General features: G+C 37.4%; 1 protein-coding gene across 1 annotated transcript in view; it reads right to left on the bottom strand.

Annotated features, from left to right (window-relative positions):
• Positions 1-6,591: 6,591 nt before the first annotated feature.
• The window catches only part of GPM6A (glycoprotein M6A), a 247,043-nt gene continuing 230,879 nt past the window's right edge, over positions 6,592-22,755 (bottom strand). Inside the window, exons 4-7 of the mRNA XM_082680420.1 lie at positions 14,540-14,693; positions 10,460-10,536; positions 9,861-9,926; positions 6,592-6,958 (exon numbers count right to left, since the gene is read on the bottom strand). Of these exons, the coding sequence (XP_082536546.1) occupies positions 6,806-6,958; positions 9,861-9,926; positions 10,460-10,536; positions 14,540-14,693 (450 nt within the window). The 3' untranslated portion in view covers positions 6,592-6,805. The remainder of the gene's footprint in view (positions 6,959-9,860; positions 9,927-10,459; positions 10,537-14,539; positions 14,694-22,755) is intronic.

The following is a 22,755-nucleotide window of genomic DNA, read 5'->3' as shown; positions in this document are numbered from 1 at the left end:
CACATAAATTCCCCTTTTTTTTCATGAACAAGATGGGAAAATGGTAAATTGCTAAAATAGTCATTTGGGCAGATGTCCGTGAAATAGTTGTAATAAGAAACAAGCTGTCATCAGTTTAATATAGTTGGTTATATTGTTCCTTTAACTTTTTTACAGACGGTTGCATATTCACTGTGAAACACTCAGCCCAAGGTCCTGTCGAAGTCAAAGAAGCAAAGAAAAGACAGTATGATGTTACCCACTCCAGTTATTCCTCAACTCATGTGAATCATAAGGACAGAAAACCCGAGATATAACACAAGGTTGTTTAATAAATTATTGTATATTCTTGGGCAATTCACTTAATGTCTCTGAGTTTACTTATAAATGAGAAATTAAAAAATGACCTCTATAGTCCTTTTCAACCCCCAAATCCAATGAGTATAGTGACATAATTAACTGTTTAAGACAAATATAATGATCTCATCATCTATCAGCTACTTCACACAAATTATTTTGCAAAACTTTCTGAAGTAGGTATATTTTATTCTGATTTCAGTTTCACAGATATGGACACTGAGACAAAAAGAGACGAATACCTTCCCCAAGATCACAAGGGCAGAAACAAGATATGAACCCAGAGAGATGTCCTCAGAGGTCTGCATTTTCCTTCTTACCTTTCATTCGGCTTAATTTGATTTTTAATGGAAGGAAATCATCATGCATCATGTACATGAAATGAAGTTCACAGATTTCAGTGTAGAGGTTCATTACTTTGGACAAACCCAAATAACCCCCATCCCAGTAAAGATCTGGGATACTTCCATCACCTCAGGAAGTTCCCTCAATAGCTTTAGAAGGAAGTGAGGTGTCAGAGCACAGCCCATAAAGAACTGAATCCTGACAACAACGCTGTCGGGGAGAGAGAGAGAAAGCTACGAAGGAGCTCCATCCCAGGTGAGGCTTGAGATGAGTGTGGTGTTCTAAGAGGATCCAGAACCATATAATCTAGATAAGCTAGACAAACCGTGCCTGGATTGCTGACCCACAGAAACACAATAATGTTGCTTTAAGCCACTACATTTGGGATAATTTGTTGGGCAGCAATAGAGAACGACACAGCGACAACAGGCTTGTAGTAGGATTTGCATTGCATTGGGAGATTCAGTGCAGTGTTCAAAGATGCATCCTCTGGATTGGAGGCTGTCAGAAAGTGAGGACAATTCTATGACTGGGCATCTTAATAATTTTTATCTAAAAGGCAGGAAGAACATGGTGACCTTAGAGGTCAGGTGGTAAAGAAACAGCAGTCATTTGCATTAGCAATGAGAGGGAGAAGTAGACTTTTGATGAGGTTGTTCTGGACAGTTTTTGTTTCGTATTTTGCCCAGATAATTCTGGAATGGTCTTGGTTTTGTCTTGCTCCTTCATGGTCATTGATTGTTTTTGATTTGCTGTTTTTTGAAATTGTGTATGTTCATCTAGAGAAAATCTCTAAGACCCAGACCAGCTACCTCCCAGTTGATAGCAGTCAGGGTTTTTTTCTCTTTTTCTCAAGGTACCTGATGATTCTTGAATATTAGGTAGTGAAAATTAAAAAATCGGGGAAAAAATCTTAAAATTAATTGTGTTGACTTATAGACACACCATCACTATATGTTCAAAATGTGATTTTTACATCGTTTGCATTGATTACATTGTTATCTCTAATCTACTATGTGTACTTCCTACTAGGTACAATCTAGGAGGGTTGGAAAGTACAATTAGTTTAAAACCATGAAGGTATCATTCAGGAAAATTATTATCTTGTAAGCTTCACTCACATGTCAAGAACACTCAATTCTCATTCTGCATGTTGTATTTTCTAAGACCTGATCCCATGCTCAGAAATAAAGTAGTAAGAAAGACGACAAACACAATAATCATTGTGAACACTGCATACACAGAGAAAAGCAAATGTAGTTTCTAACCTCAAAGGCTGGAGAACTTGGCCTTGTATTGCTGGTTCATTCAGGGTGGAGGTGAATGGCAAGCTGAGAAGGAGGTGGTACTTCCAGCTTGTGTTAATCTGCTGAGCTATTCAAGTTTTCCTTTAAATGACGTCAATATCCTTAAAATCCACTTCTCGTTTCTGGAAATCCTCTCCCTTTGTATATGGAAGGGCTAGGTTGGCATCGTATCTTTCTCAATATAGCAACTAGATTACACTATATATATGCTATATAAGATTTCAAGTACAGATTAACAGATTTCATACAGAGATTAATTGATGCCAGAGATAAAAAATAAAAAAGATCCAAAAAACGAGAAATATGCTCATTCCAAATGCTCATTTATTAGAAAGCACAAAGTTACGTCACATGTATTTTTGTTGGATCATATGGGTGAAACCTCACTGGCATGTCCACTAACACATGAATCAGTCAAAAGGGGAATGTTAATATTTAAACAACTTGCGTTAACCTTTTTAAGAAAAAAGTATCAGTACCTTCTGGACATACCAAAAAAATTAATAAAACAAATCTGGTGTTTACATACACTTAATCAGTATCCTAAATAACGCACACAGCAGCACCTCTGCTCCATCTTTCAGTGTGTTCCTTTGATTACTGCTCCTTTGCAATCTACATGATATGGTTCGGAGGGGCTGACTCATGGAGTTGAATCTGTGGTGGGAAAAACCACATTCCCATCAAGGTGGCCCCAAGAGACAAAAACAGTTGCTCAATCAAATAAAAAAAGCAAATAGATCGCAACACCACTCTAAAAGTCAAAACATGTTCCCATTTTCTGGTCGGCAGCAATGCTGGGGAACTAAATGGAATCAGCTCCTTTACTGTCCTGTCCCCAACTTTTACGGGATGAGAGTGTTCTATTCTGCACAACCTGGGGGTTGAGTGTTTGCTCAAGTACCTTGAATAGAGGGCAATAAATGCTGAAGAAAATAACACCTGTGGTCTCAATTGTTTTTTACAGTTTTTTTTCATTTTGTAGGCTGTTATTTCTTGGTCTAAGTTTTGATTTTTGTATTTTTGACTTTCTTTTTAAAATGATCTCCCCATGCAATAGATATCTTCCAATAACATGCTCTTTTCTTTCTCCTTCTTATTGAAAGAATAATAGCAGAATTACTTGGATCTCTTCTCTTTCCTATTTTTCATTCCTGCATTGTTTGTTTATCTGTTTTATTTTGTTTGGTGTTTCCACTTTTAAGAGTTTCCGCAGGTTAGAAATAGTCAAGAAAATTTCGATTTCATTTTAATATTATTTCACTTATTATTTTATTTATTTCACTAATTCACTTATTAATGAATTAAATAATAGAACTTATTTCATTTTCTAAATTCTTTTCAGTTTCCAAGCATGATGGATTTTTATGGAAAAGAGCAAAAGAATCTAAAATGATCAAACAGGCAAAATTCACTTTTGAGAGAAGAAAACTCAAGGTCCCGGGCTTATTTAAGCTAGGCGAAAGATGTTTACATTTGAGCTAGCAGCATTTTATACAGACTTGCCTCCACTGAATTCATATGATCTGTCATCTAAAAACCTTGCAGAAAATGCAGTAGAATGTTTCTTCAAGGTATGATAGTTTAATTCAAATTTTATCCTGTTCAGCATATCTCAGCTATCAGGTAACTTAAATGAAATATACTTTAAAATGATTGTTTCTGTTTTGTCTAAAAGGCAAAAATAAAACAAATAAAACAAAAAGTCAAGTTTACTTGATCTTTGAGTGACTAAATCAGAATCTGTTAATACCTAAGTTTTAACATGAAGAAGTAAACTGACTAACCCCAAGTTGCAGCTGGCCAAGACACGTTTATTCTCAAAATGAGTAATTTCCTTAGCTTCAACATCAGCTTTACAATTCTCAAAAGGATTATATGTCAATTATATCCCAGTAAAGCTAGGGGCAAAAGAGTTCCCAAAAGGAAATTACTCACTTTAAAGATAAATGTGTATTTTTACAAAGAGAAATGGATTTCTAAGTTGTCAAAGATTACAATTATCTTATGATGATCAGTTTTTGAAAAGCACATGTTCTGAAATTCTTGTTCATGTTGATATTCTTTAACATATCATTCTTTATTCTCTCACTGCTATGCTAAGAATTTCATAAACACTGGAAGGAATAAGAATTATCATTTCATAAGATTTGGCTAGGGGTAATTTTTGTGTTGTCTTCAAAGTGACTTTTTAAAACATAAGACATTTTCCTCAGATCTACTTATAATTATTGTAGATATCAGCAACCTAAGTCTATGAAATTTCCAAGTCATCATTTATAATAATACAAAAATAACTGAAGGCTAATATAATTCCTTAGGCCTTATAAAAATTAAGTTTTTTTAGATAATTATTTTATTATTTTAAAATTGCCATTCCTTCTGGTTTGGCCAGAAGGAATTACATCCAAAACAAACAAAATCTCTGGAAAAAAATTTTTTTTTCATTCCACTGCTCTCACCTTGAAATTTTGAAGCCAACCAAGAATCATTTTTCTTTCTGAATTGCACTAGTCTTTTTAGTTTCTCTGTTAGTTTACGAAGCACTAAAGAAAACACAAAACAGTAAACATTAGGCAAGGAAATAGCATAAACTGGGAATCGTTATCATCTGCTAAATGAAATGACCTCCACAGTCTCCATTCCACCCTCTCCCCACTCAGCACCCCCATGGTACGGTCCATGCACAGAATTTTCATTGCATTTTGAAGTATCAGGTCAGCTCAACCGAGGCAATAAGCATCGGAAAGAAATAGCGTCTACTGCATTGGAAAGAATGCACACACATAAGAAAGAGGAATAAACAAAACAAGAAAGAAAAAAACAAAAAAGAAACACTGCAGAAACTAATAATAAGTACACAAAGTACACAAGTGTATTTATTACATTTTGCAAGCACTTTGTTCTACATTTCAAAAACGCCACCATCAAGCTGTTGGCACATTTATGTACAAAACAGATTAATTGTAATGCCTGCTACAAAGCACTCTTTGTGAAAATACAAACTCTAATACCAGAAAAAAAAAAGCGCCAAAAACATCAACATCATTACATAAGTTTAAAAGACAGTTTTAAAAATCATCACAAACTATTAAGACACAGAACCGAAACACTACAATATAGAATTTAAAGAAGCCCATTAATACTTTTGCTGAATATCTGTAATACTGCATGTATCAGAAAAATGTTGAACCAGTAGGATAATCTAAGCGTAAAAAAAAAAGAAGCAAAACCCCAAATTAATTAAATAATACTACAGAATGCATAATCATGCCACAGATAAGCTAGTAATACCCCCCTTCCTACTACAAGAACTTGTAAAATTATGGATGATGCATGACTAGTCATTGTACAAAGATTGTTTCACTCAATAAATTTTATTAGAAATGCACTTACACTGAGAAAAGATTTCACAATGGTCAAATCAGTGCACAATACTACCTAGTTTTTACACTGACAGCAAAGTCTCGTCAGGCTATATCATTTTAAAAGACACTTTACAGCATTCTTGTAGCATTAGAAATAACCGAAAGAAGAGTTAAGGTTAAAACAAACACCAAATTTGGTCCAATAATACTGATTGCTTTTTTTTTATTCTTTTGATATAGGTACGTCTTATAAATGAATACGAATGAACATTTGGTTAAAATGACTTACTGGAAATAAAAACACAAATATATCACTACACTTCAAAAGGATACATTGTAGAGTGGCCTCTGACCACACTTTAAAAAACACTACAGGTAAACCGACATAGATTGGAAGGCTGCAAGCAAAGCTATTGTATTAATGGAAACCTTTTCAAATATATCATACACAATTTGAGGGATAGTTTACAGAGGTGCAATCCATTAAAATTTTTTAAAGTAGGTAAAACAACTTCAGAGGGGTTAGTGTGCTTATTTTTAATACACCACCTTCATAAAGGTAATTAATGTCCCACATTAACATATTAAAAGTTCCAATCCAGCCACTGCTTAAATCACAAAGAGATCATTTGCCAATAGTCCACAGTAGTTATTTCCGTTAAAACAGTCTCTATACTAAACTTTAAAAGGTAAGCCTGGTGTCACAATCTTAAAAAGGTAAGTAGCCATGCATAAGCATCATTGTTTCTACATGCTCACGACAGAAACATGAGTCATCAGAGAGTAATGCCTTTTAAGTACATCAAGAAAAAATACAATGTTAACAAAGATAAGAAGCACTTTTGTTTTTAAACCTACTCTTACAAATTTAGAAATTGCACCTTAGATTGATGAAAACATTAACCAGGGCCTATAGCAACGTGGCCACTGATCTTCAGACAAGATTTGCATGTTTCGGGTCATCATGATATCATCTCTGTCTATCGTTCATAATGTACAATGGTCCCTTTGAAGGTTACCTGTAGTTAAACTAGTTACCGAAATCAAAACTAAAAAGTATAAAAAGCTATTTTTCTTTTCAAAACATAAGAAATAATGCAAAAGGTATAATGTATAACACATGGAAGTGGTTAAAAATCAAAGAAATCTCTGCATTTGACAATGTTAGTCTCTTTGATCTTACAGAATTATTAAATGAGTTTGAGAAATTTAAAAAAGAAAAAAAAAGGCTGGATAGGAGCTTGTAGGAGAGCTCTGATTACACCAATTTAACAAATTAGGAAATTAAGTGCTAAACAACAAAGAACTGTATTCAGGTGATTCATAAGTCACCCTCCATATCATTGATGAGAAGCACTTTCATTTTCTTTTTCAAAAGGTTGGATGGTTGGATGGCCCTTAGATAATCACCAATGCATTTGAATGGTGGAAAGGACGGGAAGGCGCTGTTTATGTGTATGCGTTGAGCCGCTCTTTGGAGCGAGTAGAGTGGATATCATGAAGTTCCTGTTCCTCCTTCGACTTGATGTCCTCATACTTCTGCATCCGGCAGGCATCTTTCACATAAGCCCAGTTGGCAGACAGAACCATAAGGTAGTGGACCTAATCAAAGACAAAGATAATTTATACTGGAAGTCTGTTCTGTGTCTTCATTACACCTTGCTATCAGGAAAGAAATATTCTAATTATATACTTACATAGAATATGTTCATTAACAAAATGGAATGAAGATTTCTGCTATAACACAAAGAATATAAATACAATATATTCCTTCCTCAATCCTCCAACTATGACACTGTCTTCTCAGCTCCCTTTTTTCAGTATCTTTCTTCTCTTTCAACTCCGAAGTACCCAAGGGTCTTAATTCAATATTTTTAATCTTTATGTGATGTTTCCTGTCCTTTTGTCCTCATTTACTCAAACCCAGACTATACATTTCATGTTTATGTATTTATGTTTTCTAATCCACTGTGGGAAACAGTCTCACATACAGTGGAGTCCAGTGAACTTGAATTAATGAGATGATATATTGCCCACAGTGCAACGGGAAGAGGGCTCATGGAAACCCCAAAATAAACCTGTAGATTTAATTAACAAGTTAATTTTCCATACAGTGAATTTTGCACAATGAATTTTATGTTGCCAACTGCAAGAAAGCAAGCACTGTGTCATACGAATCATGAATATTTTTATACGTTCATAATAGCTAGAATAGTGCCCTGTTCAAAAAGGAAGCTCCTGATTTTTCCTGAATAGACTGACCAATGAGATCACTTATTTGTTTTTCTTTCTTTCCCTCCCTCGTAGTCTATGAGAGAGAAAAAGTAGTTTTCGAAATGGTGAATTTTGATGGACGAATAGGAAAAAGAAACTAAGTTGTCAGGTATATACTTTCTCTGAGCTTTAAAGGGTACGCTTTTTTTTTTTTTTTTTCGGTACACGGGCCTCTCACTGTTGTGGCCTCTCCCATTGCGGAGCACAGGCTCCGGACGCGCAGGCTCAGTGGCCATGGCTCACGGGCCCAGCCACTCCGCGGCATGTGGGATCTTCCTGGACCGGGGCATGAACCCGTGTCCCCTGCATCATCGGCAGGCGGACTCTCAACCACTGCACCACCAGGGAAACCCCTAAAGGGTAGGCATTATTTTTATCCATAATTTAGTAAAATAGAACACTAAAATTTTTTATGGAAGTATACTTCATATTCTATATTATGTACAGTATAGTGATCCACAATTGTTAAAGGTTTTATTCCATTTATAGTTATTATAAATTTGGCTATATTCCCTGTGTTATACAATATATCCTTGTAGCTTATTTTATACATAATAGTTTGTACCTCTATTTTTTTTTTTTTTTTTTGCGGTATACGGGCCTCTCACTGTTGTGGCCTCTCCCGTTGCAGAGCACAGGCTCCGGACGCGCAGGCTCAGTGGCTATGACTCACGGGCCCAGCCACTCCGCGGCATGTGGGATCTTCCTGGACCGGGGCACAAACGGGTGTCCCCTGCACCGGCAGGCGGACTCTCAACCACTGCGCCACCAGGGAAGCCCAGTTTGTACCTCTTAATCTCCTACCCCTATGTTTCCCCTCCTCCCTTCCCTCTCCCCACTGGTAACTGCTGGTTTGTTTTCTATATCTGTGAGTCTGTTTCTTTTTTGCTATATTCACTAGTTTGTTGTACTTTTTAGATTCCACATATAAGTGATATCATTCAGTGGTTGTCTTTCTCTGACTTATTTCACTTAGCATAATGCCCTTCAGGTCCATCCATGTTGCTGCAAATGGCAAGATTTCCTTCTTTTTCGTGGCTGAGTAGTATTCCATTATATATATATATGTATCACATCTTCTTTAACCACTCATCTGTTGATGGACCCTTAGGTTTCTTCCATGTCTTGGCAATTGTAAATAATTCTATGAACACTGGGGTATGTATCTTTTTGAACTAGTGTTGTTTTTTTTTTCTGGATATATACCCAGGAGTAGAGCTCCGGGGTCACATGGTAGTTCTATTTTTGAAGAACGTTAAAGTTTTGATTAGTCAAAACAGGAGGTAGGCTGGTTCTAGAAAAGTAGGGATGGACATAAAGAATCCAAGGTCAATTCTAAATGGTGACTACTGTAGTATGTTAAGGCAGTCAATGGACAGCAGAAAGAAATTAACAAAACAATTTTGACACAATGATACAGGAAAGAGATGTATACCAATAAGAAAATGAATAAGAATTAACTCATCATTTTTGCGTAGTGAACTGGCTATACCATGGGTGAGTTTACTGGGCACCTTCTAGAGCTCTATGCTACTTATATTCTAGGACACAAGGACTGAGGAACTGGGCTGCAAAAGCTCTGACTGATGTGCAGAGTACATTGTTCACTGTTGCCACTTGGCATTCCCTTGAACAAACCGGAATTCACGGTGAGTTACGAAGAAGGGATGGTGTCTAGCACATTGTAGGTCCTCAAAACTCAGTAAAAGCCTGACTTTCCGGACTCGTTCTTAATATTTCTGAAGAAAGTTAGATACAGAAGACACGACATGAGACTACCAAGGTTTATGTGGGGAGAAATAAATGAATCCTTTTTTCCTAAGTGACTCAGTGTGGCTTTTATACGTTCTGATTTAAGGAGGAAAAAAGGATAATATAAGTCAAGGAATTGATTAAATTACTTGACTATCCCACTGATACATACTTATATGCTAAAGAAATGATTTTTTATGTTAATAGTAGACCCATATCTAAAATGCTACTTATTTTGGTTAGTGTTACCAATATTATGGAGTGTCTGAATTCTTCAACTGATTACCAAATATTAGCTCTATTGTAATGATAGTCCTTCTTTAGGTTAAGCCTTGTTTTTCACTTATTTATTTGCCCATTCTCCTCCACCTTTTTTTTTTACTTATATTAAAATACATATGATTTGTATAGACTTCAGACATTAGAGGTAAATTATCGTCTCTACAGGCAAAGTGCAACACCAAGCTTGAGGTCTTACCATAGCGATGACTGCAGCCCCAGCTCCGGCAAGGGCCACGATGAACAAGTGGAAGGTCATGTTCAGCTGCAAAGGAAACCACAGAGAAACAGAATGAACATCAGGGTTACAACAGAAGAGAGATAAGGATGCCTGCTGCCTTACAAATAAGAACTCTGTTCACCTTTAACAGAAGTGCACCCGTGACAAATGACTTCATCAAAAACATTATTACAGTATCTTTTCTCCTGCAAGTTATTTAAATCTTTGCAACTGCACCATTTTAATATAATTTCATTTTAAAGATGAAATCATGATTAATAATGATGGTTTCCAGTAACAGTATAACCACAGAAGGCTATGTTATATCCTTTAAAATATAACTTTATGATTTTTCAACTTTCATTAAAATGACAGTTTCTAGAAAAAAATTATGATTTTTATCGAAATATGCAGAGTATCTCATATTTATTTTCTAGTCCCTCTGCACAACATCACTGGATGTGACCTTGCCTCTGAAAGAAAGAGGGGGAAACTCAATGTCGATTTAATTATATATTCCTCAAATAACGAAATGAACCTCAAATTCTGACAAAATTAAAGGCTGTAAAAACACTCACCTCAGTGGATTCACACATCCTCAGGAAATTCTCCGAGACAGTGCAAATTTTCTTTTCCTCTCCAATTGTCACAATCCCTGCAACATGGAGAAAATTACAGTTTAACATTATAAATGTCTTCAAGATCCCAGAGAGAGAAAAAGAAACTTGAGCTGATAAAATCTAAGCAAGTTTCATTTTGTTATATTGTAACAAAAATTGTTACAAGCTTTCATTGCTTGACAATAATTATGAAAAAACTGAATGAAAGATCAAGACTATTTAGGCCTCAAGCAATTAAAAACATTTTCAATCTGAATTCAATGGAATCTAGCCACCAGAATCTTCATATTCAATTGTAGCTACTTCATTGGTTTGGTCCATTAATGTCATGGTGTAGGCATCAGGGCTTCCCTGGTGGCTCAGTGGCTGGGAGTCAGCCTGCCGATGCAGGGGACGCGGGTTCGTGCCCCGGTCCGGGAAGATCCCACATGCCGCGGAGCGGCTGGGCCCGTGAGCCATGGCCGCTGAGCCTGCGCGTCCGGAGCCCGTGCTCCGCAACGGGAGAGGGCACAACAGTGAGAGGCCCGCGTACCGCAAATAAATAAATAAAAGTGTTCTGCTGGTACAAAGCCTCTGTTAGTCTATAAAATGTATTGCCCAAAGGAGCAGTTTTTCTCTGCTAATTCTGAAAACAGCGCTATTAGTAAGGGGAAATAAAAAGCTGCCATTTCACTACTATTTACCCTTGCTCCAGTTGGTTTATGGACCGACTGCATCAGCATCTCCTGGGGAGCTATCACAGATATGTATCTCTGGACTCCACCACAGGACTGTTAAATCAGAATCTGTGACTGTTTGCCAGGAGTACTGCATTTTTAACAAGCACATAGGTGATACGCTGCCACAGTCCTCATGTTAGAGAAGTGATCAAGTTCATCCTAAAATGGGTCTTTGATTTTGTCTGGAGAACTACTGAAGTGTTAAACACATATATACATGAGCAGAAAAATTCACAAGTTCTGGGCAAACTAATACCTAAGCGTTTAGTACTTGCTGCATAATAATATATGCACATATTATTGAGTTTTAATATGTACGTATATACACACCTTCTTAGCTTTGAGGTGCACCGTCCCCTGTCCATCTCTGTGGAGCTGCTACCGTCCTGCTTTGCCAAGAGTTTGGGCAATTATTTCAGTTAAAAAAAAACCTACCTGCAGTACCTCGAATGCAGAGATCCCTCTCTGCGACCTTCCCTGTTTGCCAAGACAGCTCTAAGAGGGGGTGAAAAAGAACCTCCAGAAGATGTGACTAGTGAACCATCATTAGTGAGAAAGCTTCCCAGGAAAGGCCATCTTTCTCCATGCTGATCGATTACAGATTTCATTCATTCACGTGGAATACCTTGGCTGCGTGTACATTTCCTCACCCGTTTCTTTATTCACATTCACAGCAAAACTTCCAGGAAGTGTTGCCTTTGCTCAGTCTGCAATTTCTTTCTTTCCATTTCCGCTTAAACCCTTTCTAGTCAAATTCACCCCAATCCTCCATGGAAGTTTTTCTTATAGAGGTCACCCATACCCTCCAAATGGTGAAAGCGGAAGACGAATTCTCGGTTCTCCTTGTACTTGCCAGTCCGCAGAACTGGAGGCAGGTGGTGACTTCTGCGTCCTTCATGGTGTCTTCTCTTGGGTTCAAACTCTACAGTCTCTTGTTTTTGCCTTTCTGCTCTCATCGGCTTCTCCCTCTCAGCATCTCTGTCTGGTTCCTCCTCTCCGCTAGGACCCCTTTCATTGGTGCTTCCCAGTGTTCAGTCCTCAGTCATCTGTCTCCTTTGCTGATCTCATCCTGTCTCAGAGCTTTTAAAGACTTCAAACATTATCAAGACTCCTAAATCCATATAGCCAGGCCCATACTACTCTCCTGAAATTGACACCCATATATCCAATTTCCTACTTGACAACTCTGTTGAGATGTCTAATAAGCATCTAAAAATTAACATTGTCAAAACTGAACTTTTGATCTTCTCCCTCACCTGCCCCACTCCTGAGTAAGCTCTTCTGGTTGGCTTTCCCGTCTCATCTCATAGCTAATCCATCCTTCCAGTTGCTCAATCAAAAAATGAATTCTTTCTTGAATCTTCTTTTTCTCTCAACCCCACATACAATCTATCAGGACATTCTGTTGTCTCTGTCTGTACCCGTCATAATCCACATTTTGGGGAGTGAACGTTCTTTTCTATTCTGATGTCCCTTGTTTATAACTTGATTGTATATGAACATTCAGCATTCCTGTTAAGGACCTATTATCTGGAGGGTAAATAAGTGCTATCCAGGCGGTAGATTCTGTGTTAAGAGCAAACAGAAAGTCTTTAAGGCTGATGTAAAAGGTTTCATGACATCTGAAAAGTGCCTTCCCTTCCATGTCACAAAGAAAAGCTAAACTTGCGTAAATCCTGGTAACTATGTTGTAAACAGTGCTAAGGTTCAAAGAGCAGCTTTAATCATAGTCATGCTTTACATTTACTGGAATTAGGTCCCGTATAATATCTGAGACATACTGGACTAAAAAAAATATTGCTTGTTTATTTCAAACTCAAACTTAACTGGGAGTCCTGTAATCTACCTGGCAACCCTCTCTGTGACACTAGTCACATCTTTTCCAATCTTAAGTTTTCAGATCAGCAGAATTAAAGGAAGACATTGGAGTATGTGGGGTGGTGGTTACTGAAGTCAGGGCCGTGGTTTTCCAAGCAGGTATTTTCCAGTGACCTGCATCCAGCAGCTGGGGCCGACGTTTCCTTTTCCTGTGTTTACGTGGGACGTGATTCTGAAGTTAAAACCTCCCCAGCGGAAGAGCTGTCCACATTCCCTCCATCATCTTCTTGCCAAGAACCTCATGCACAGAGCAGATCATCCTGCTTTTCATTCGGGCCAGACAATGGGGGCTGGGGACTCCTTCTGACAAGAGGGTGGGCGGGCCACACTTTTGGAACACACGGCTAGCTGGGGATAGACTAGTTCTATCTGTACCCTACAATCTGTCTACAGTATAAACTTAGAGTCACAGGCTTGCACATACCATCTACTGAAATGTTTCCCACTTGCCTGAAGTATCAGGAAACCCCCATTAGAGAAAAACATTTAGAACGTTCTTTAGATTTTAATAGCTGTGTTGTGAAAAAAAGTCCCTTTGAGCCTGTGAATTTGCATATCTTTTATAAATTCTGTAGCCCCATGTTTTTACAAATGATGAGATAGAATTCTAAACAGGTTAGGTGAGATTAGACTCTACACGTTCATAGTTCAGTACTTGTTTTGACAGGAGAGGCAGTTAACTTCTAGCTAAGAACGGACTGAAGCCAGTTGGGGGTGAATCCTGGCTCTGTCACTTACTAGCTGTATCGCCTTGGGCAGGTAATTTAATCTCCTGGTTCCTCAATTTTGTCATTTATAAAGAGGATAACAGTGTCTGCCATATTTAATTATTGTAAGAATTAAAACATGTCAACATATACAAACCATTCAGAATAGGGTCTACACGTTGTAAGTCCCTATCTACATAAGAAAGTATTATTATTATGTGAGGTTTTAGGCCTAAATAAAAATAACCAAAGAGGACTACTGATTTATTTAACATTTTTTGATTTTGTTATCATGAAATGCTAAGGTGTTTTGTTTTGTTTTTTGCCCTATTTCAGAAGACGATGAAGTACGTATTTCTTAGATGACCTTCATAGCAGACTTCACAGATTGTACAGTTTATCATGAGAGCATGAAAATACTATGCAAACATCACACTGAGTAGGAAAAGTTCACAGGAATCACGACAGGAAAATCAAAATGATAACTTGCCAACACCAGGAAACACAACCTGACAGCCTGTTCACATACACATGCTTGCGGGTTTATGTTGTGAAATCAACTTCCAGTCACTCTGAAATGCCTACCTGTTTCCGTTTTAAAAGAATGACTTAAACGTGAAGACTCTGATACATCTGTCTCTTTGGTAGAAGAGGCAATGATGGTTCCACAGTGACTTACACTATTTTAGAGGCAGTTATTTGGGAGAAACCATATGAGCCAGAGATCCACCTACCAAACTGACGAAGGTCCAGGCAGAGATTCGCTCCCTCCACTAAGGTGGTGTTTCGGCAGATGGTCCACAGGTTGAAGTACATGTAAACTGGCAGCGAGGTGAAAGCCGTGACTCCCAGCCAGGCCAGCATGAAAAGGTATGTCAGCATAATAAACTGCAAGAGAGAAGTCGCGACAGAAAACACATCATCTACCGGAAAAGAAGAATTTTATGCTTAACTTACACAGCTCAATATCAAAGGTCTGAATGATTACAACCCAGGTAGGCACTGCAACCTGGGAAGCTGAGAGATGGTGAATATCATGGGGAACGGGAAGAAACCTGCCAGAAAACTGAGCTTCTGATGTGCAAAGGAAGAGACCATCGAGCTGCATCTTGATGCCTGTTTCATTCATGTATTTATCTTAAAGATCTCACCGCACGTTTTTTAAACTTTAGAAAATATTAACTGGTAAATTTACAGGGGATTCTGCACAGTGAGTTAAAACCTTGTCAATAACTTTATGTTACAACTAAATGGGCACGATTTTATATCATAAATATTTAAGCTACTTAATTGTGTTTACATTTAACATTCTAGATATGATGATTCACAAGTCATTTTAGTATATAATATTAGTGTGTATTTCTATTCCTTTTTAATGACTTCTGTAAACTTTAAATCTAAGTCTTCTTTCATGCATATTAATTTTACCTCTGATTGACTGATTGATTGACTGACCAAACATTGATTGATATGCCACTCACTTACAGTGTCCCCAGCCTAAATGTCACATTTATTTAGCAATCACAGGGGCCTTAGAGCACACTGATTAAAGGCACAGACTCCTGGGCTGGAACGAGTCTAGGCTGCTCTTTATGTCTCTGTGTCTGCCTCTGCAAGAGAATACCTCCTAAATTGATCTACAATTACAATCACAATTGTAATCTACAATTACAATCACTGCAGGATTGCAGAGAGGCTGGAATGAGATGATATGGGAAAAGCATTCAGCATCGAATCTGGCACATAAGAAGCCCAGACAAAGTATTAGCTAGTTTTTATTCTAGATAGTATTACTCTGGTTACTACTACTACCATCAAATATATATATCTGCCTGAATGATAGGACTCTACGCAATAAGGAAATTAGGCTTCGTTTCACGTTTGGAGAAAATAAAAAGAATGAGGACTTCTTCAGTCTGGGAAAGTTATTCAAAGAGGGCTCCCACTCAAGGAGAAAGACTCTAGAAAGTTTGGAAACCACCCCAAAACTGAAGAAATCTTGTTAATGGGACGCCTTGGAGTGGAAAAAGCCCTGTTTATTAACATTTTCATTATTCACCATTGTAGCTCTCCAGGCTAATTGACAGTCTCAGGAACAATGAACATGATATGGCCCTCCGGACCCAGTTCTCTGGAGGGAGCTAGTAACTCGGAACCCACGGGAGAGTAATCAGTGTGCTTTTGGCTTCGTCCTCTCTATCTTGTTTTTCTTTCTGTCCCACGGGATTTTTCAAAAGCTTCTTTTGAAGGTGCTATTCACTGCAGGATGGGACTTAGCATTCAATAGGTTTAGACTCAAAGTGGCGTGGAGCCCTCTGAAACATGGTGCTGCTGCTACCTGACAAGGCAATGAAAGGAGTGACTCTTAAACCACAGTTCTGACTCCTATTTGCCATAATGTTATGGCACGGCAGTAAAGCTGAACGTTACAGAGTAAATCTTTGCTGTGAGAAAATGTTTTTCATGACGACTAGTGCATAACTTTTGTTCTAAGACACAGCAGACTTTACTTTTGAATTGGAGTACCAAGCAGTTACATTTCAGGGGGCAGCAGTTCATGGTCACTAGAGTATCCAAATTAAAGATGCGAAAAATATAAGTCTATCTTCCTATTTTATGTTTCGCTTAGAGTCTGATAATTACTAAGACTGACGAATTACTTAAATTGATCAAGTGTGATTCCAGATAAAAATTCTCTGTATGTAATAAAATATCTCATGATTATCATAAATTATTTCTAGCTTTGCACTAGAAATGTGACAGATATGCATTCTGCTGTCTGAGCATTAAATAAATAAATAAGCTACTTTGTTTAAAAAATGAGGTATAATTGATACATAATATTATATTAGTTTCAGGTGTACAACATAATGATTGGATATTTGTATATATTGTGAAATGATCACCTCAATAAGTCTAGTTACCATCTGTCACCAGACATAGTTATGAATTTTTGTGTGTGTGTGATGAGAATTTTTAAGATCTCCTCTTTTAGCAACTTTCAAATATATAATACTGCATTATTAACTATAACCACCATGCTGTACATGACATCCCCAGGACTTACTTATTTCATCACTGGAAGTTTGTACCTTTTGACCCCTTTCACCCATTTTGACCACCACCTCTGGCCACCATCAGTCTGTTCTCTGTATCTTCAATAAGCTACTCTTATAAGAACAATCTCTGAGCATTTGAAAAATTCTTCTGATTTTGAAAATCTTATTTTTTCCTTTATTAACATCTATTCAGATGAAACACTTTCTGAAATTTAACTCTGCAATATCTGTTTGGGGAGTTTAGTGAAAACAAACAAATAAAAACTGGAAGAAATAAAATAACCCTGGACTTGATATCAGAGGACTGGATCACTGACATCTCACTTAAGGCTCACAGTCACCTCCTCATTCACAAACTGGAAATTAGCAGACCTCTCTCACAGGGCTCAGATATGAAATCACTTAACAGTAAACATGGTCCACGGTAAATCTTACTTAGGAAGAAATCCCAAGAGAGGAAGTTGTTTGATTCAGCAAAAAATTATTTTTCATTTCTAAAGGTGAGGTATGGACAGACTAACCTATTTACGTTGCATTTGGTGTTTATTGCCTTGAACAGCAAGGAATTTTACTTTCTAAATTCAACAGCTGTGGCCCTGTTTATAAGAAAGGAGGGAGGGATGGGTCTTGTGGGAGTTTGACATATAAAGGAGACTCAGTGGCTTTTCTTATTTCGGCCATTGTTTAATATATCACTCACATATTAAAATGCTGACCATTTCCTCCTAATTCACAAAGAAAAAAAATCTCAGTAAAATTTCCGTGGTTTGGTTTAGATTAGTTAACTTGTTGATCTGCGATGGTAAAAAAAGCCACCATTAAATGATAGGGACTGAGTGCCAGATTCATAATTAGTATCCAGCAATCTCATTATCACATCATTATTTGAGTACCGTTTCATCAGAACATGCAAATGACTTTCACAATAGCATCTTCTTGTTATCCTGTTTCTTGTTTTGTTTTTGTTTTTACTCAAAATACATTTGTTGATGGTTAGTATTAAATTCAACAAAATTGTTGTGAATTACTTCTTAGTGGCTTAAAATTTTAAAAGAAACATGTAATTATTGCTTTGATCTCAACCTGGATATTCTAATCATTGTTAGAAATCTAGACGGGAGGTTGAAATATAGAACTGTGGCAGACAAGGTTTTTATAACCTTTGAAAGAAGGCTAAAATAGATGATTAATCCTTGCTTACGTAGCTATTGAGATTACAGTGTATTTAACTGGAGAATGACTTGTAAAAGGTAATTCGTTTTTCGTCTGAACTCCTATGAACTTAGGCTTGATGTCTAAGGAAATCAGACTTGGTTGAGCTACAGGCTTTCTGGGCAACTTTAGCAGATGTGCACCAATCAGGGTAAAAATAACATCTTAGAATTTAGCAGCCCTGATGAAAAAGAGCCAGCTGACCCTGACTCCCAAGTCTCTGAGTCTATGAACTATGTAAACACTGAAAAAATAAGCCACATACCAAATGGAATGTTATGATATAATGAACAAATTCAGGCATGAGGCAGACCCAACCTTTAGTGAACAAAATGGATCTATGCAAACATATACCAAACGTATACTGTTGGGTTCCACTCAGGTTACTGTCTATAAGGTCCCTTTCTCATTAATGTTTCGAGACACAGGATATAAAAGGACTTAGCTAAATCTTAACTCAGAGCCCCCTCATTTCACAATAATATGTTTTCAATGACATTTCCTCATTGTGAATGGATTTAAAGAGTATCGACTCAATCATGTCCCCACTTGAACAGCAAAAGGAAAGAGTGTAAAAAAAAAAAAAAAAAAAAAAAAAGGAAACAGCTTTAGATTTCATCAAAGGCAGAAACAGCTCCAGGCTTAGAGATACTGTCCTAAAGCAGTCTCACTGCATGGACATGCACTGAGGGTGCACAGCCTCTGATAGTGCTTTCCACCTGAGGCCACACGTTAGGATCATCTGGCAAATCTGAGAAAGAGATGCTCAGGCCTTGCTCTTGCCAACTATATCTGTATGTACAATCGTGCGTGTCCAGTGTGAGAACTACTGCTCTACTGGAATCAGTAAAGCTCTCGTGAGTCCATTTGATGTGAAAACATCTTTGCTATTTTATCTTTAGGCTCTTCAGGGTACCACACCGGAAGGAGAAAAAAAAAAAAAAGTACAATTGGGATGATTTGCCAATGTCAACAAAACAGCCAAATGCACGGATGAGTGAGGGACTGGACGTGAACCAAATTTCAAAATCAAGACTTCCCAAATTCAGCACGATGGAAATTTTCAGCCAGAAAATTCTTTCTTATGGGGAATGTCCTATGCGTTGCAGTATGTTTAACGGCATCCCTGGCCTCTACCCAATAGATGACAGTGGTGTAACCAAAGTTTCTCAATGTCCCCTGGGGGTGGCGTAGGGAACTAGCCCCTGGTTGAGAACCACAGTTCTCATACGAGAAAATACCAAGTCAAAAAAAAGCAAATGGACACCTGAATATACTATCACTAAGAATGCAAAATGGGACAGCATTAACAATACTGAACTCAGTAGGCTCTGAGAAGTATACAGTGTAAAGTTAGCTGCAGAAAAAATTTTTACGTTATTATGTAAATTACTTGAAAATATACAAGTATCATCACTGTCAACATCATGGCCCAAAACTACCTTAGCGCAAGTAGTGATCAGAAGCTTTCTTTAAAAAATTATTTGCTTAGTTATAGCCACTTTATCCACAATTGCCAAGACTTGGAAGCAACTAAGATGCCCTTCAGTAGGTGAATGGAGAAATAAACTGTGCTACATCCAGACAATAGAAATGAGCTATTAAGCCATGGAAAGACATGGAGGAAACTTAAATGCATATGACTAAGTGAAAGAAACCAGTCTGAAAAGACTACATAATGTATGAGTCCCACTATATGACATTCTGAAAAAGGCAAAACTATGGAGCCAGTAAAAGGATCACCGGTTGCCAGGGGTTGCAGGAGAGGGAAGGATGAATAGGTGGAACACAGAGGATTTTCAGGGCAGTAAAACTATTCTGTATGACGCTATAAGGATGGATACATGTCATACACTTGTCTAAACCCACAGAAGTTACAACATCAAGAGTGAACTCTAGGGCTTCCCTGGTGGCGCAGCGGTTGAGTCCGCCTGCCGATGCAGGGGACATGGGTTCGTGCCTGGTCCGGGAAGATCCCACATGCCGCGGAGTGGCTGGGCCCGTGAGCCATGGCTGCTGAGCCTGCGCTCCCGGAGCCTGTGCTCCGCAACGGGAGAGGCCGCAACAGTGAGAGGCCCGCGTACCGCAAAAAAAAAAAAAAAAAGAGTGAACTCTAAGGTAAACTGTGGACTTTGGGTGACTATCATGCGTCAGAGTAGGATCATTAATTGTAGCAAATGTACCATCTGGTGCAGAATTTTGATAGTGAGGGAGGCTGTACATATGTTGGGGTGGGGGGGATATAGGAAATTTCTGTACTTTCTGCTCAATTTTGCTGTAAACCTAAAATTGCTCTAAAAAATAAAATCTATTTTAAAATATATTAATTGTAATGCTTTCTTCTTTTTACCTTGCATTGGTCTCATTCATTCAACAAATCAAATTAAAATACTTCAGAATATAACACAGGATCCATTACGAGTTTCCACCTGCCTTATCTAACACTTGGATTACCGCAGTATTCTGAAAAGTTCATTCTAATTAGCACCCTGACGGTTACTCATAGAACTTCTTTCTATCTTCCGAACCCCAGATGAAAGTCACTTACTCATTAATAATGAAAATATCTCGTGTGTCAACAACATGTACTGTACGAGGCCTTAGGTATTATACTGGTCAACAACATCTATCACAGACTTTAACTGCTCCCTGTGCAAACACTGTAAGTCACCCATGTCCATCAACGTGCTCAGCATGTATGTGCTTACGTAGAGCTTACGTTTTCAAGTGAAAACAGAATTCAAACAAAATCAAATTATATTAAAGGTAAAAGCATCAGTGGCACCTTTTCCAGCAAATATTACTACAGAGGAAACTTCCTCTTAGTGAATACTATTTTAGTATCAATTACATTGTAAATAGCTGAGAAATGTATTTTTGACCAAGAATCCCAGTATAATAATACTAGGCTTAGTCACTCCTCAGTGAACTTTTGAGTTTTATATCCTTAATATACCATTTCCCCATAAGGTAATTTAAAAACATAAACTATTGTAGTTAATCTCAAAATGAGAAAAAGAGATAAAGAAATTGAGTCTCAAAAATATGGGGAAGCTTCATATGTTTTGTAAAATGTTACTGATTTAAAGGCAAAGTCAGAAAAATATATAACCCTTGCTTTTTTTTAAAGAAAATATAAAAATAAAGATCTTTTGTGTGGAGATTATTCCCAGTACAGTGGGCATGAAGTTCCTGACTGAAAAAGAGAAGTATCTATTAATCAATGTTTTAAAAGGCCATTTGTAATCCAGAGTTATTATTTCATCCCCAATCTCGTGGTCTATTTATAACTCTTACACGTATGGAAATATTTGAACCAATTTAAATATCTGAACCAATTTTAAAAATTAGATTTCTATTTGCAGTGTCACCCGAACATATAAAATCAAGGTTACTCACAGTACAAGCAGCTACTGTGAGTGAATGTATTCAGGATGTTACAGGGATTCATAAAATCTATGAATTTGAGGACATTTTCTATCTATCCTTAAGATGAATTTCTAGCTTTATTATAAAATTTGCTTGAACAGTCTATACCTGCAAATGACTTCATTTAAACTAGAGTATCTTTATAAGCAGAAATGGAAAATTCATTAGTTATGGAGATATTCCCTTAGAAATTTTCAGTGGGTATCAAAGTCTAAGATTTAATTTTATATTAATTAAATAAGAAACTGAGGGTTTTGAGGATTCTGCAGAAATGAAAATAGAGGTCCATAGAGTATTATCCTGCTATGTACAGTTTATTTATGATAAATTGTATTTTAGCATTTTTTTTTTTTTTCCGGTACGCGGGCCTCTCACCGTGTGGCCCCTCCCGTTGAGGAGCACAGGCTCCGGACCCGCAGGCTCAGCGGTCATGGCTCACGGGCCCAGCCGCTCCGCGGCACGCGGGATCCTCCCGGACCGGGGCACGAACCCATGTCCCCTGCACTGGCAGGCAGACTCTCAATCACTGCGCCACCAGGGAAGCCCAGCATGATTATTTTGAATAGATCTATTTTGTTTAGGAAAACATGGATCAGAGAATGTGTTAATGTCTTTAGTTTTCTTTTTCAATTAATAGTACTTTAGATGTATATGAAATAATGTGATGAGAAAGATACTTTATCTCTGAGTCTTCCTCTCCAAAGTCCAAAGCCCCAGTCTAATCATGAGAAAAATATCAGACAATTTTCAACTGAGGTACATTCTACAAAATGCCTAACTACTCCTCCTCAAAACTTTCAAGATCATCAAAAAACAAGGAAAGTTTAGAAAAAGTCACAGATCAGAGTAGCCTAAGGAGAAATGGCTAAACTGTAGTATGGTATCTGTATCCCCTGAGTGGGATACTAGACGAGAAAAAGAACATTTGATTTGGTAAAAACTAAGGAAGTCTGAATAAAGTATGGACTTTGGTTAATAATAGTGTTTCTATATTGGTTCATTAAATGTGACAAATGTACTATGCTAATTTAAGGTGTTAATAGGGAAAACTGAGTTTTATATACATGGAAACTTTCGGTACCATCTTCATCTTTCTGTAAATCTAAAACTACTGTAAAACTATAAGTTTATTTTTGAAAAAATACTTTAGGATTTTAAAAATATAAGGAGTCATAAATGCTATGAAATTATATCCTAGGATGATCTGATACATAGAGAAGTCTAAAAATGCCACTTGAATATACGAATTT

This window comes from Grampus griseus (assembly GCF_964374135.1).
Source record: "Grampus griseus genome assembly, chromosome: 21".
Lineage (NCBI taxonomy): Eukaryota > Metazoa > Chordata > Mammalia > Artiodactyla > Delphinidae > Grampus > Grampus griseus.
This window is presented reverse-complemented; position numbering and strand designations above follow the sequence as displayed.